Source organism: Oncorhynchus masou, chromosome 24 (assembly GCF_036934945.1).
Source record: "Oncorhynchus masou masou isolate Uvic2021 chromosome 24, UVic_Omas_1.1, whole genome shotgun sequence".
Taxonomy (NCBI): Eukaryota; Metazoa; Chordata; class Actinopteri; order Salmoniformes; family Salmonidae; genus Oncorhynchus; species Oncorhynchus masou.
Genome location: NC_088235.1, coordinates 108,202,893 through 108,218,720, shown reverse-complemented (window position 1 = coordinate 108,218,720; position 15,828 = coordinate 108,202,893). Strand labels below are relative to the sequence as shown.

At 52.6% G+C, this 15,828-nt stretch overlaps 1 protein-coding gene across 1 annotated transcript in view; it reads right to left on the bottom strand.

Moving 5' to 3' along the window:
- The window catches only part of LOC135513222 (DENN domain-containing protein 1B-like), a 272,795-nt gene continuing 256,967 nt past the window's right edge, over nucleotides 1-15,828 (bottom strand). Inside the window, exons 21-23 of the mRNA XM_064936030.1 lie at nucleotides 6,195-6,268; nucleotides 5,593-5,812; nucleotides 1-5,431 (exon numbers count right to left, since the gene is read on the bottom strand). Of these exons, the coding sequence (XP_064792102.1) occupies nucleotides 4,406-5,431; nucleotides 5,593-5,812; nucleotides 6,195-6,268 (1,320 nt within the window). The 3' untranslated portion in view covers nucleotides 1-4,405. The remainder of the gene's footprint in view (nucleotides 5,432-5,592; nucleotides 5,813-6,194; nucleotides 6,269-15,828) is intronic.

Sequence of the window (15,828 nt, the reverse complement as noted above, 5' to 3'; positions counted from 1 at the left end):
ATCTTTCGTATTATTGTTTATTGAGATAGACTTGAAAATGGAATACAGGAAAATGTTGCATATACATGAACATAATGAATGTTTAAGTTCACAGTGGATACAGTGGGTAGAGTTGCACCACTCAGTCCACAGCATGTTAAATTCACCTATATGTTGTTTTCTTCTCTGCATTGAGAACATACAAGTAAGTTACAGTACCATGTCAAGTAAGTTTGTACACACTAGACTTCAGTAGGTTATACACGGCATATTCAAATCATTACAGTACCATGTCTAGGGACCAGTGAACAAGGTGAATGAATGAACTGTGTCCCTCTCAATACTGTCAGTCACCAAATGGATGTTTTACAAGACAAGCGATATGCCTCCGTTAGTTTTCTTGACAATCAGTGGTTTTGATCTTTAATACCACATGGGTATTAGGAAAAGGGGAAAATGTAATCATAAGAGAATAGAAGCTGTCAGCTTTTATCCTGTTTTCTTCTGCATCAGCATGTAAGTAGTGAGACAGTCACCAGACATTCAGTCATACAAATACCAGCTGCTCAGTACACTGATAATCAGCCACACAGGATTCCTTGCCGACTGTGTTAGGAAGACAAGCTCAAGTAAACCAATCACAATCCACAGCAGTTAAATACAGTAGTCATGGAGTACATGAGAAATAAATTCAGTTTGATAATAAAATAACTACTAAGTACAGTATTTCAACACCATGTTTGCAAGGCAAGGATATTGGACAATACTACCGGACCTGACAACCGTCTTTCTTTCTCTCCATTAGATTTGATTAACAAACAAAAAGAAGAAGAAAAGAACCATTCAACAACTAAATAAGATTAGCAGAGCTCGGGTAATATTTTGAAGGGAAAAAAATTAAAACATTTTGAATTTAAAAAGACATCATTCATATATACATGTATAACAAAAAACTGAAAAATAAAGTCAATTAATTGCAAGAATTTCTGCCACCTCATGAACTGAAATACTGTAACATGCTTTAGTGAGTGACTGGATGGAAAATGGTTTGAGTTTTTAACACCTTGTTTTAAATTATACAAAAACGCCTCTTTCCCCCAAAATAAGATCTAACAACAATAACATTTTAGGTGTTTGTTCTGTGAATCATGATACAATATACTATATATTATCAGGCTCATTTTAAAATACTGTAATCAGGGGAAAAAAACATGTCCAATCATTTAAAATAATATTTCATCATTCTGAAACAAAGCTTGAAATAGAACTACACAGAGAACATCTTCCAACAAAGAAATAGCAAGATCATTCTCTATTTTGTGAACTCAGTCAGAAAGATCATTGAAATACTAGCAAAGAGAAAAACACTACCAGCACACACAGTAAGCTAAGCTTGTTTATAAACATGGAAAACAGAGATAGAATGACATTTCAACCTATTTGATCTACTAGACTCTATGTTTCATAGGTTAAAGAACTAACAACATACATTTAAGGATGTGGTTTAATCTCTGAGTCTCATCACCGAGTGGGCCAGTGGTTTTACATGCAGAAACACTGCAGACAACAGCTATTGAAATGTTGAGAGGACTTGACCTCTTTTAAAAGATCCACTACGCGGAAATCATTCCTCCATTTCCTGGTTCCTAAAATTCTAACAGTTCATGACAAAACAACCAAGTATTGTATAGAGAATCATCATACCATCTAAACCGCTGTGAAATATCTTTTCAATAACCAAAAAAATTTATTTTCAGCTGTTTGAAGCTGGTGTACAAAATTGAAAAAGTAAAAGACCCATAAACTAAGCATAGAAATAGAGCACATAGAACAGATCTACCGCTTCTAAGACTGGCTTTCAATGAGAACGACAGATCTATAACTCTGAAATTTGTCAGGTCACCCAAAAAGTTACATATAGCAGCTTAAAGACACATTAACAATGGCATTTTCTCCCGAACACCTTGTGTTGACCACACGGAGTATTACTCATATACTGTAAGGCACGCCCTTCATTCTTACACACAAACACGCATTTTGGCCAAATGACAGACGATCTAATGAAACCATCAGTTAATCAATGGATTTACAAATATGATTATCAATCATCTGATCTGATTACAATTCAGGAATAGTGGTAAAGTAAAAATCTATTCAGAATTTGGAAACTTTAAATGTTTTTTTTTGTTTTTTTTGCATAGTATATTGACAGCTTTCAAACTTCAAAACTGTCCAAATAGGTAATATTTTGGGGAGTGAAATAAAACAGGCCAACAAATTGTACACAGGCCCTTTCAAATCCAAATGAATAGCTGAGACGAGGGACTTCTCAGAACCACGGCGAACACTTTACAGCCTCATCGTCAGCACAGCCCAGCAGTCAGGGAGGGAGCTACCGCTAAACTGGCACACCCAACAGCACTAGAGAAAACTGGCTAAACTCATCATCATAACATGACCACAAACAAGCACTGGAAAATAATTCCTTCTGTCTGTATGTACTATAGTGGTAATATAGTGAGTGGTCACAACCTCTGGACATTACCCAAAGGGCTTGCATTCTCTCCATGGGAGATTTTTTTTTTTTTAAATCACTTCAGACATCTGTCCATACTCTCTGAAGAGAGCCGTATTGCTTCGTTATCCTTCTACAATCATCTCAAGCCTTCTGGTAAAACACAGTGTGAAAGCGTCACCTCAGTGTTAAGGAGAAAGCTTGCATTTCATTTGGTGTGCGCACATAGCAACGATTTTAGTTTGTGAAATCTCACTCCACCTAAAGCACTCAACTCTACTGGCCTCCATTTTAGCTGCCAGCCTCCATTTTAGCTGCCAGCCTCCATTTTAGCTGCCAGCCTCCATTTTAGCTGCCAGCCTCCATTTTAGCTGCCAGCCTCCATTTTAGCTGTCAGCCTCCATTTTAGCTGTCAGCCTCCATTTTAGCTGTCAGCACCAAAAACCAGGGGGAAGGACGGAAGAGAGAGGAGAATGGAAAGATATGTAATAAGATGGTGAGCAAGGAAAGGTGAATGAAGGCGAGCAGGAAGAAGTGGAGAGAAGGAGAGAAACAAAGAGAGACATAGAGAAACAGAAAGAGAGATGGAGAGAAACAGAGAGAGAGATGGAGAGAAACAGAGAGAGAGATGGAGAGAAACAGAGAGAGAGGGAGAGAAACAGAAAGAGAGATGGAGAGAAACGGAGAGAGAGATGGAGAGAAACAGAGAGAGAGATGGAGAGAAACAGAGAGAGATGGAGAGAAACAGAAAGAGAGATAGAGAGAAACAGAGAGAGAGATGGAGAGAAACAGAGAGAGAGGGAGAGAAACAGAGAGAGAGATAGAGAGAAACAGAGAGAGAGATGGAGAGAAACAGAGAGAGAGGGAGAGAAACAGAGAGAGAGATGGAGAGAGAGATGGAGAGAAAGGATTGTCTATTTATTCCTATCATGGGTTTACACAGCTCCTCTTCTCCTTTATGTCCTGACTAACAGGAGCATCCTGAGAACCATACATCTCTAAAGAGACTAAATGGAGCAACATATATTAAACTACCTTGACTATCTTTACGTGCGGTGAAAAAGCTGTCCATTTTTCCACATTCATGACATGTGACAGTGGATCTAAGCAGATCAAACATTTCCAAAAGTAACAGCTATAAATATATATTAGACATTTTAAGACTGAGCCGTGCCAAAAGCAAATCACAGCTCTGTTTAAGGCATCGTGTTAGGCAACTATACAACGGAACTGTTACTTAGGTCGGGGGTGGGGGTTACTTTGTGTCTTTACAATACTTTCAGATCTGAGGGAAACTAAATGTCTTCTCTATTAACTAAAACACACATCTTTTAGTACCATGTAAATGAGTAATATGTACCATTTCACGTGAGTTAAAATCCACCACATATTTTCCCTTTGTTTACACGGTCAGTCTGTGTTTACACGGTCAGTCTGTGTTTACACGGTCAGTCTGTGTTTACACGGTCAGTCTTTGTTTACGTGGTAAGTCTTTGTTTACACGGTCAGTTTGTTTACACGGTCAGTTTGTTTACACGGTCAGTCTTTGTTTACGTGGTAAGTCTTTGTTTCATTTATTAGACGGTTTGTTTGAATTCTGTAGCAGGTTAGAAAGAGAACCAAGATGACCGGTCTTCAACTCAGACCCCTAAACTTGGCAGGAAGAGGGGATAAAAACAAGGGTAAGTCAAAGAGTCGTATCAGGGCGAACACACGCATCATCTCCAGTTGCCTGGCAGTGTCACGGCGACTTCCTGGTCTGTTTTTGACTTCCTGCGGTCCAAGGTCTGTTTTTGCATTTCTTCCCTCAGTGGTTAGGATTTGAGGAGGGCAGTCTGATTGTAGATCTGTGGTTAGAGGCAACTTCTACCTCAACCACTCCTGTTCCTTGTCCCTGTCCCTGCTTCTGTCTCAAGACTTGTCTGTGGCTTTGCTGTGGCTGTGGTTGTTGTAATGGGTATTAGCATGTGTGTTGTTGTTTTTGCAGTTGACCTGGGACAGTTGTAGGCTGGTCTGAAAGTCTGAGCCGAGATGACACATGGAATCTATCTCCTCCAGAAGTCCTTTCTCCTGGACATCTGCCCCCGAGACCCTGTCCTGTTCTTGCCCCAGCTGCTCTTCCTGACCCATCTCCTCTGGGCTCTCTCTCTCCCAGGGCACCAGCACTGAAGGCTGCCTGGCCTTCCCCAGACTCTCTCGGTTCTTGCTGCCCTGACTCTGGAGACTCTTGTCCTGGTACTGCCTCATCGTTTCCTTGGACAGCACCTTCCTCCGCAGGATGCTGGAGGTGGTCTGGGGTTTGGACTCAGGGCTGAGCAACTGGGGGTTTGGGGACTCTCTAGTGTGGGTTAGCGGTGGTGTGTGTGTTGCCAGTGGAGGATTGCATGTGGAGGCACGAGTTGGTGCTGGAGACCGGTTGGATGAGATGTGGTGGTCTCCCAGGGATGGTGCTGGAGATCGGTTGGATGAGATGTGGTGGTCTCCCAGGGATGGTGATGGAGACCGGTTGAATGAGATGTGGTGGTCTCCCAGGGATGGTGATGGAGGTGTGGGGAGCGAAGACGCCTCTGGACAGAGCTGAGAGAGACAGATAGCGGGTGTGTCATAAAGGGCCTGGTGATTAGGTTGGATTTTATGCTGGGCCTTGGTCTGAGGGGCCTGGGTCTTGGGCTGGAGATTGGGGACCTGGTTGTCCTGCTCTGAGGCTGGAGCTATTACGGGTGGAGAGGATGTTGAGAGGATATGCTTCTGCCTCTTGAGGCTCATCTTGCCGGGCTGTCTACGTGGGGAGGGGGGCAGGTGCTTCCCGTGGAGGGCACCATCATCCTGCCAGCCCCCTCCCTGTTCTCCTCCTCCAACACCTCCTCTCCCCACCACACCACTGCCACTAGTACACACCTGGGGCAGGTTGCTCTCACTGACAGGGTTGGACGTGTTCTAGAACACAGATACACACAGAGAGTGGTTTAGATATACAAACTTTTTCACTTACCGGTGCCTCATAGTCAATATTGTCCAAGGCGTCCAGGCTCTGTCGATCTACTGTATGTATCTGGGTTTGATTTGTGTGGTTTAGATGTTACAGGTATTTCTCTTACCGTTGCCTTGTAGTTGATGTTGTCCATTGAACTGAAGTCCAGGCTCTTGGCGGCGCTGAGTTTGCCGTGCTCTGTGCTGGTGGTGCTCAGAGAGTCCAGGATCTCCTCCAATAGGTTCATCTGGCCCGTGTGGGAGGAGTCTGTGTCCAGCTCCAACGAATAGGATTCGTCGCTGTCCTCTGTGTAAGATGCCACCTCCACACTGTCCTCAGACGAGATCCTCAAGGTGAGAAAATTACATTAGAAAAAATGTATCAGGAAATCAAATCAGCAAATTAAAATTCAGCAAATGAATCCGCAAATCAATGACTACATAAAATTCAGAAAATACACAAATCAATTCTGTATATAAATAATTAAATAAATAAGCCTGCAAATATTTCATCAGATCAATGATCATTTCATGAATATTGATCTGTCCAAGAGGCTATGATCAAAATGCAATAAGTGTACTTTAGGACTAAACCACTGGAGGGCAGCATTGGTATGATAGGAGGATGAAGAGGGATTAATACATAGATACATGTCAGATATCAGACATATTCAAACTACAGTATACTGGGACTCTATCGGCATCGGCATATTCTAAATCAGAGCCTTACTTGTTAGCAGTGTCCTCTTCATCGCCATCGATGGCAAAGTCAGGACATCCCATGGGACACTTGGTGTCATAATGCTGTAAAAAATCAAAAACACACCAGCGTTCCTCAGGTGACTCATGGTGAATCCCATCTGAACATGACAACATCATGACTCTGGATGGTGATCGTGCTGTACTGTGTTTGTAACATGGAGACAGGGTGTTAATCACAGTCTAGTCCAGTCCACCCTACCAAACCCCACCCCACCCCAGTCCACCCCAGTCCACCCTACCCAACCCAACCCCAGTCCACCCCACCCCAGTCCACCCTACCCAACCCCACCCCAGTCAACCCTACCCCACCCCACTCCACCCAACCCCAGTCCACCCCAGTCCACCCTACCCAACCCACCCTACCCAAACCCACCCCACCCTACCCAACCCCACCCCAGTCCACCCTACCCAACCCACCCTACCCAACCCCACCCCAGTCCACCCTACCCAACCCCACCCCAGTCCACCCTACCCAACCCCACCCCAGTCCACCCTACCCAACCCCACCCCAGTCCACCTTACCCAACCCCACCCCAGTCCACCCTACCCAACCCCACCCCAGTCCACCCTACCCAACCCCACCCCAGTCCACCCTACCCAACCCAACCCCAGTCCACCCTACCCAACCCCACCCCAGTCCACCCTACCCAACCCAACCCCAGTCCACCCTACCCAACCCAACCCCAGTCCACCCTACCCAACCCCACCCCAGTCCATCCTACCCAACCCCACCCCAGTCCACCCCACCACCACGCACCACCCCGAGCAACCCTATTCCAGTTCACCCTAATCCGGTCCAGTCCAGCCCAGCCCAATATAATCCGCCCCACCCAGCCTACCCCAGTCCAGTCCAGTCCACCCCAGTCCACCCCAGCCTACCCCAGTCCAGTCCACCCCAGTCTACCCCAGTCCACCCCAGCCTACCCCAGTCCAGTCCACCCCAGTCTACCCCAGTCCACCCCAGCCTACCCCAGTCCAGTCTACCCCAGTCTACCCCAGTCTACCCCAGCCTACCCCAGCCTACCCCAGTCCAGTCCACCCCAGTCTACCCCAGTCCAGTCCAGTCCACCCCAGTCTACCCCAGTCCACCCCAGTCCACCCCAGTCTACCCCAGTCCAGTCCACCCCAGTCTACCCCAGTCCACCCCAGTCCACCCCAGTCTACCCCAGTCCAGTCTACCCCAGTCTACCCCAGCCTACCCCAGTCCACCCCAGTCCACCCCAGTCCACCCCAGTCCAGTCCACCCCAGTCTACCCCAGTCCACCCCAGCCTACCCCAGTCCACCCCAGCCTACCCCAGTCCAGTCCACCCCAGTCTACCCCAGTCCACCCCAGCCTACCCCAGTCCACCCCAGTCCACCCCAGTCCAGTCCACCCCAGTCTACCCCAGTCCACCCCAGCCTACCCCAGTCCACCCCAGTCCACCCCAGTCCAGTCCACCCCAGTCTACCCCAGTCCACCCCAGTCTACCCCAGTCCACCCCAGCCTACCCCAGTCCAGTCCACCCCAGTCTACCCCAGTCCACCCCAGTCTACCCCAGTCCACCCCAGTCTACCCCAGTCCACCCCAGCCTACCCCAGTCCAGTCCACCCCAGTCTACCCCAGTCCACCCCAGCCTACCCCAGTCCAGTCCACCCCAGTCTACCCCAGTCCACCCCAGTCTACCCCAGTCCACCCCAGTCTACCCCAGTCCACCCCAGTCTACCCCAGTCCACCCCAGTCTACCCCAGTCCACCCCAGTCTACCCCAGTCCACCCCAGCCTACCCCAGTCCAGTCCAGTCCACCCCAGCCTACCCCAGTCCACCCCAGTCTACCCCAGTCCACCCCAGTCTACCCCAGTCCACCCCAGTCTACCCCAGTCCACCCCAGTCCACCCCAGTCTACCCCAGTCCACCCCAGTCTACCCCAGTCCACCCCAGTCTACCCCAGTCCACCCCAGTCTACCCCAGTCTACCCCAGTCTACCCCAGTCCACCCCAGTCTACCCCAGTCCACCCCAGTCTACCCCAGTCCACCCCAGTCTACCCCAGTCCACCCCAGCCTACCCCAGTCCACCCCAGTCCACCCCAGTCCACCCCAGTCCAGTCCACCCCAGTCTACCCCAGTCCACCCCAGTCTACCCCAGTCCACCCCAGTCTACCCCAGTCCACCCCAGTCTACCCCAGTCCACCCCAGCCTACCCCACTCCAGTCCACCCCAGTCTACCCCAGTCCACCCCAGCCTACCCCAGTCCAGTCCACCCCAGTCTACCCCAGTCCACCCCAGTCTACCCCAGTCCACCCCAGCCTACCCCAGTCCAGTCCAGTCCACCCCAGTCCACCCCAGTCTACCCCAGTCCACCCCAGCCTACCCCAGTCCACCCCAGCCTACCCCAGTCCAGTCCACCCCAGTCTACCCCAGTCCACCCCAGTCCACCCCAGTCTACCCCAGTCCACCCCAGCCTACCCCAGTCCAGTCCACCCCAGTCTACCCCAGTCTACCCCAGTCCACCCCAGTCTACCCCAGTCCACCCCAGCCTACCCCAGTCCAGTCCACCCCAGTCTACCCCAGTCCACCCCAGCCTACCCCAGTCCAGTCCACCCCAGTCTACCCCAGTCCACCCCAGTCTACCCCAGTCCACCCCAGTCTACCCCAGTCCACCCCAGTCTACCCCAGTCCACCCCAGTCTACCCCAGTCCAGTCCAGTCCACCCCAGCCTACCCCAGTCCAGTCCACCCCAGCCTACCCCAGTCCAGTCCAGCCCAGCCCAATATAATCCGCCCCACCCAGCCTACCCCAGTCCAGTCCAGTCCACCCCAGTCTACCCCAGTCCACCCCAGCCTACCCCAGTCCAGTCCAGTCCACCCCAGCCTACCCCAGTCCAGTCCACCCCAGCCTACCCCAGTCCAGTCCAGCCCAGCCCAATATAATCCGCCCCACCCAGCCTACCCCAGTCCAGTCCAGTCCACCCCAGTCTACCCCAGTCCACCCCAGCCTACCCCAGTCCAGTCCACCCCAGTCTACCCCAGTCCACCCCAGCCTACCCCAGTCCAGTCCACCCCAGTCTACCCTACCCAACCCCACCCCAGTCCACCCATACCCAACCCAACCCCAGTCCACCTTACCCAACCCAACCCCAGTCCACCCTACCCAACCCCACCCCAGTCCACCCTACCCAACCCAACCCCAGTCCACCCTACCCAACCCAACCCCAGTCCACCCTACCCAACCCCACCCCAGTCCATCCTACCCAACCCCACCCCAGTCCACCCCACCACCACGCACCACCCGAGCAACCCTATTCCAGTTCACCCTAATCCGGTCCAGTCCAGCCCAGCCCAATATAATCCGCCCCACCCAGCCTACCCCAGTCCAGTCCAGTCCACCCCAGTCTACCCCAGTCCACCCCAGCCTACCCCAGTCCAGTCCACCCCAGTCTACCCCAGTCCACCCCAGCCTACCCCAGTCCAGTCCACCCCAGTCTACCCCAGTCCACCCCAGCCTACCCCAGTCCAGTCCACCCCAGTCTACCCCAGTCCACCCCAGCCTACCCCAGTCCAGTCTACCCCAGTCTACCCCAGTCTACCCCAGCCTACCCCAGCCTACCCCAGTCCAGTCCACCCCAGTCTACCCCAGTCCAGTCCAGTCCACCCCAGTCTACCCCAGTCCACCCCAGTCTACCCCAGTCCAGTCCACCCCAGTCTACCCCAGTCCACCCCAGTCCACCCCAGTCTACCCCAGTCCAGTCTACCCCAGTCTACCCCAGCCTACCCCAGTCCACCCCAGTCCACCCCAGTCCAGTCCACCCCAGTCTACCCCAGTCCACCCCAGTCTACCCCAGTCCACCCCAGCCTACCCCAGTCCACCCCAGCCTACCCCAGTCCAGTCCACCCCAGTCTACCCCAGTCCACCCCAGCCTACCCCAGTCCACCCCAGCCTACCCCAGTCCAGTCCACCCCAGTCTACCCCAGTCCACCCCAGTCTACCCCAGTCCACCCCAGTCTACCCCAGTCCACCCCAGCCTACCCCAGTCCAGTCCACCCCAGTCTACCCCAGTCCACCCCAGTCCACCCCAGTCTACCCCAGTCCACCCCAGCCTACCCCAGTCCAGTCCACCCCAGTCTACCCCAGTCCACCCCAGCCTACCCCAGTCCAGTCCACCCCAGTCTACCCCAGTCCACCCCAGTCTACCCCAGTCCACCCCAGCCTACCCCAGTCCAGTCCAGTCCACCCCAGTCCACCCCAGTCTACCCCAGTCCACCCCAGCCTACCCCAGTCCACCCCAGCCTACCCCAGTCCAGTCCACCCCAGTCTACCCCAGTCCACCCCAGTCTACCCCAGTCCACCCCAGTCTACCCCAGTCCACCCCAGCCTACCCCAGTCCAGTCCACCCCAGTCTACCCCAGTCCACCCCAGTCTACCCCAGTCCACCCCAGTCTACCCCAGTCCACCCCAGCCTACCCCAGTCCAGTCCACCCCAGTCTACCCCAGTCCACCCCAGCCTACCCCAGTCCAGTCTACCCCAGTCCACCCCAGTCTACCCCAGTCCACCCCAGTCTACCCCAGTCTACCCCAGTCCACCCCAGTCTACCCCAGTCCACCCCAGTCTACCCCAGTCCACCCCAGCCTACCCCAGTCCAGTCCAGTCCACCCCAGCCTACCCCAGTCCAGTCCACCCCAGCCTACCCCAGTCCAGTCCAGCCCAGCCCAATATAATCCGCCCCACCCAGCCTACCCCAGTCCAGTCCAGTCCACCCCAGTCTACCCCAGTCCACCCCAGCCTACCCCAGTCCAGTCCACCCCAGTCTACCCCAGTCCACCCCAGCCTACCCCAGTCCAGTCCACCCCAGTCTACCCTACCCAACCCCACCCCAGTCCACCCTACCCAACCCAACCCCAGTCCACCTTACCCAACCCAACCCCAGTCCACCCTACCCAACCCCACCCCAGTCCACCCTACCCAACCCAACCCCAGTCCACCCTACCCAACCCAACCCCAGTCCACCCTACCCAACCCCACCCCAGTCCATCCTACCCAACCCCACCCCACCACCACGCACCACCCCGAGCAACCCTATTCCAGTTCACCCTAATCCGGTCCAGTCCAGCCCAGCCCAATATAATCCGCCCCACCCAGCCTACCCCAGTCCAGTCCAGTCCACCCCAGTCTACCCCAGTCCACCCCAGCCTACCCCAGTCCAGTCCACCCCAGTCTACCCCAGTCCACCCCAGCCTACCCCAGTCCAGTCCACCCCAGTCTACCCCAGTCCACCCCAGCCTACCCCAGTCCAGTCCACCCCAGTCTACCCCAGTCCACCCCAGCCTACCCCAGTCCAGTCTACCCCAGTCTACCCCAGTCTACCCCAGCCTACCCCAGCCTACCCCAGTCCAGTCCACCCCAGTCTACCCCAGTCCAGTCCAGTCCACCCCAGTCTACCCCAGTCCACCCCAGTCCACCCCAGTCTACCCCAGTCCAGTCCACCCCAGTCTACCCCAGTCCACCCCAGTCCACCCCAGTCTACCCCAGTCCAGTCTACCCCAGCCTACCCCAGTCCACCCCAGTCCACCCCAGTCCACCCCAGTCCACCCCAGTCTACCCCAGTCCACCCCAGCCTACCCCAGTCCACCCCAGCCTACCCCAGTCCAGTCCACCCCAGTCTACCCCAGTCCACCCCAGCCTACCCCAGTCCAGTCCACCCCAGTCTACCCCAGTCCACCCCAGTCTACCCCAGTCCACCCCAGTCTACCCCAGTCCACCCCAGCCTACCCCAGTCCAGTCCACCCCAGTCTACCCCAGTCCACCCCAGCCTACCCCAGTCCAGTCCACCCCAGTCTACCCCAGTCCACCCCAGTCTACCCCAGTCCACCCCAGTCTACCCCAGTCCACCCCAGTCTACCCCAGTCCACCCCAGCCTACCCCAGTCCAGCAGTCCACCCCAGCCTACCCCAGTCCACCCCAGCCTACCCCAGTCCAGTCCAGTCCACCCCAGCCTACCCCAGTCCAGCAGTCCACCCCAGCATACCCCAGTCCACCCCAGTCCAGCCCAGTCCAGTCCACCCCAGTCCAGCCCAGTCCAGTCCACCCCAGTCCAGCCCAGTCCACCCCAGTCCAGCCCAGCCCAGTCCACCCCAGTCCAGCCCAGTCCACCCCAGTCCAGCCCACCCCAGTCCTCCCCAGTCCAGCCCAGCCCAGCCCACCCCAGTCCAGCCCACCCCAGTCCTCCCCAGTCCACCCCAGTCCAGGGCCTGGTACCTCAGATCCAACGTGTTTAATAAGCCACCTGTGTAACATGTTTAACTACGTCTCCCTCCTCCCCCATGAGTTCAGCCCCAGACCTGGTATTAAACATACCTTTATTCACTGCACACATGTTATCTTTTACTCAGTCTCTACCTCTCTTTAAATGCCCCTCCAATTCACAGTCTCTACCCCTCTTTAAATGTCCCTCCAATTCAGTCTCTACCTCTCTTTAAATGCCTCTCTACCTCTCTTTAAATGTCTCTCCAATTCAGTCTCTACCTCTCTTTAAATGCCCCTCTATCTCACAGTCTCTACCTCTCTTTAAATGCCCCTCTATCTCACAGTCTCTACCTCTCTTTAAATGCCCCTCTATCTCACAGTCTCTACCTCTCTTTAAACGCCCCTCTATCTCAGGCTCTACCTCTCTTTAAATGCCCCTCTATCTCACAGTCTCTACCTCTCTTTAAACGCCCCTCTATCTCACAGTCTCTACCTCTCTTTAAACGCCCCTCTATCTCAGGCTCTACCTCTCTTTAAATGCCCCTCTATCTCAGGCTCTACCTCTCTTTAAACGCCCCTCTATCTCACAGTCTCTACCTCTCTTTAAATGCCCCTCTATCTCACAGTCTCTACCTCTCTTTAAATGCCCCTCTATCTCACAGTCTCTACCTCTCTTTAAACGCCCCTCTATCTCACAGTCTCTACCTCTCTTTAAACGCCCCTCTATCTCTCAGTCTCTACCTCTCTTTAAATGCCCCTCTATCTCTCAGTCTCTACCTCTCTTTAAATGCCCCTCTATCTCAGTCTCTACCTCTCTTTAAATGCCCCTCTATCTCTCAGGCTCTACCTCTCTTTAAATGCCCCTCTATCTCAGGCTCTACCTATCTTTAAATGCACCTCTATCTCACAGTCTCTACCTCTCTTTAAATGCCCCTCTAACTCACTCTTCGTTTGTCTAGACCTCTCACTCCGACTCTCCCTTTCTCCATTGTCCTCTACCATCATCTCACCATCCCAGTCTCTCTCTCTACCTCACTCCGACTCTCCCTTTCTCCATTGTCCTCTACCATCATCTCACCATCCCAGTCTCTCTCTCTACCTCACGCCGACTCTCCCTTTCTCCATTGTCCTCTACCATCATCTCACCATCCCAGTCTCTCTCTCTACCTCACGCCGACTCTCCCTTTCTCCATTGTCCTCTACCATCATCTCACCATCCCAGTCTCTCTCTCTACCTCACGCCGACTCTCCCTTTCTCCATTGTTCTCTACCATCATCTCACCATCCCAGTCTCTCTCTCTACCTCACGCCGACTCTCCCTTTCTCCATTGTCCTCTACCATCATCTCACCATCCCAGTCTCTCTCTCTACCTCACGCCGACTCTCCCTTTCTCCATTGTCCTCTACCATCATCTCACCATCCCAGTCTCTCTCTCTACCTCACGCCGACTCTCCCTTTCTCCATTGTTCTCTACCATCATCTCACCATCCCAGTCTCTCTCTCTACCTCACGCCGACTCTCCCTTTCTCCATTGTCCTCTACCATCATCTCACCATCCCAGTCTCTCTCTCTACCTCACGCCGACTCTCCCTTTCTCCATTGTCCTCTACCATCATCTCACCATCCCAGTCTCTCTCTCTACCTCACGCCGACTCTCCCTTTCTCCATTGTCCTCTACCATCATCTCACCATCCCAGTCTCTCTCTCTACCTCACGCCGACTCTCCCTTTCTCCATTGTCCTCTACCATCATCTCACCATCCCAGTCTCTCTCTCTACCTCACGCCGACTCTCCCTTTCTCCATTGTTCTCTACCATCATCTCACCATCCCAGTCTCTCTCTCTACCTCACGCCGACTCTCCCTTTCTCCATTGTTCTCTACCATCATCTCACCATCCCAGTCTCTCTCTCTACCTCACGCCGACTCTCCCTTTCTCCATTGTCCTCTACCATCATCTCACCATCCCATTCTCTCTCTCTACCTCACTCCGACTCTCCCTTTCTCCATTGTCCTCTACCATCATCTCACCATCCCAGTCTCTCTCTCTACCTCACGCCGACTCTCCCTTTCTCCATTGTCCTCTACCATCATCTCACCATCCCAGTCTCTCTCTCTACCTCACGCCGACTCTCCCTTTCTCCATTGTCCTCTACCATCATCTCACCATCCCAGTCTTTCTCTCTACCTCACGCCGACTCTCCCTTTCTCCATTGTCCTCTACCATCATCTCACCATCCCAGTCTCTCTCTCTACCTTCACACCCCTATTTCAGTCTCTATACGCAGCCTATAAAATCAGGTTTGCCACATTATCAAAGCCTGTAACTTTCCCCGGCTCCCAGAGAGCAACCATGACCTATGACAGAGATAAATAAATAAATAAAGAGAGAGAGAGGACAGGTCCAATTGAGGGAGAGAAAGAGGAAAAAGGGGACCTAAAACCCCTGAAGACTGAGGGGAGGGGGGAAACATTAGGGTGTTGCACTAACCTGGTCTTGATTAGCTGACACAGTGCCAGCCAGAAGGGAGGAATGTAACGTGTTGCTGATCTCTGTTCATTTAGGGTACGCACGCACGCACGCACGCACACGCACATGCACACACACACACACACACACACACACAATGGTTCTTGCTGCTATTTAACTTGTTTATTTGAGCACTGGGGCGTGTTTAGGGAAGCGAGCCCCCTCAGTATGTCTGAGAGGGCATACCCACCTCAACCCATCTCATAACCACACCCACCTCAACCCATCTCATAGACCATACCCACCTCAGCCCATCTCATATTCATACCCACCTCAACCCATCTCATATTCATACCCACCTCAACCCATCTCATATTCATACCCACCTCAACCCATCTCATATTCATACCCACCTCAACCCATCTCATATTCATACCCACCTCAACCCATCTCATATTCATACCCACCTCAACCCATCTAATATTCATACCCACCTCAACCCATCTAATATTCATACCCACCTCAACCAGCCCTCCCTTTCCTATGATCATAATTCTATCCATGCTAGATTCCCGACCCCTACCTAAATACTGTAGGAAGGACAAACGATACAGAAAACAGAAAGACATCTGCAAACAAAAGTAACCTGGATGAATACACACTATAAAACAAACATAACTGATTTCACATACAAATCACCCAGTGGAAGTAGAATGGCTATTGGAGAAACAGTCCAGCCAAGCTAACCCAGAAACAGCCAAGCTAACCCAGAAACAGTCCAGCCAAGCTAACCCAGAAACAGTCCAGCCAAGCTAACCCAGAAACAGTCCAGCCAAGCTAACCCAGAAAAAGTCCTGCCAAGCTAACCCAGAAACAGTCCAGCCAAGCTAACCCAGAAACAGTCCAGCCAAGCT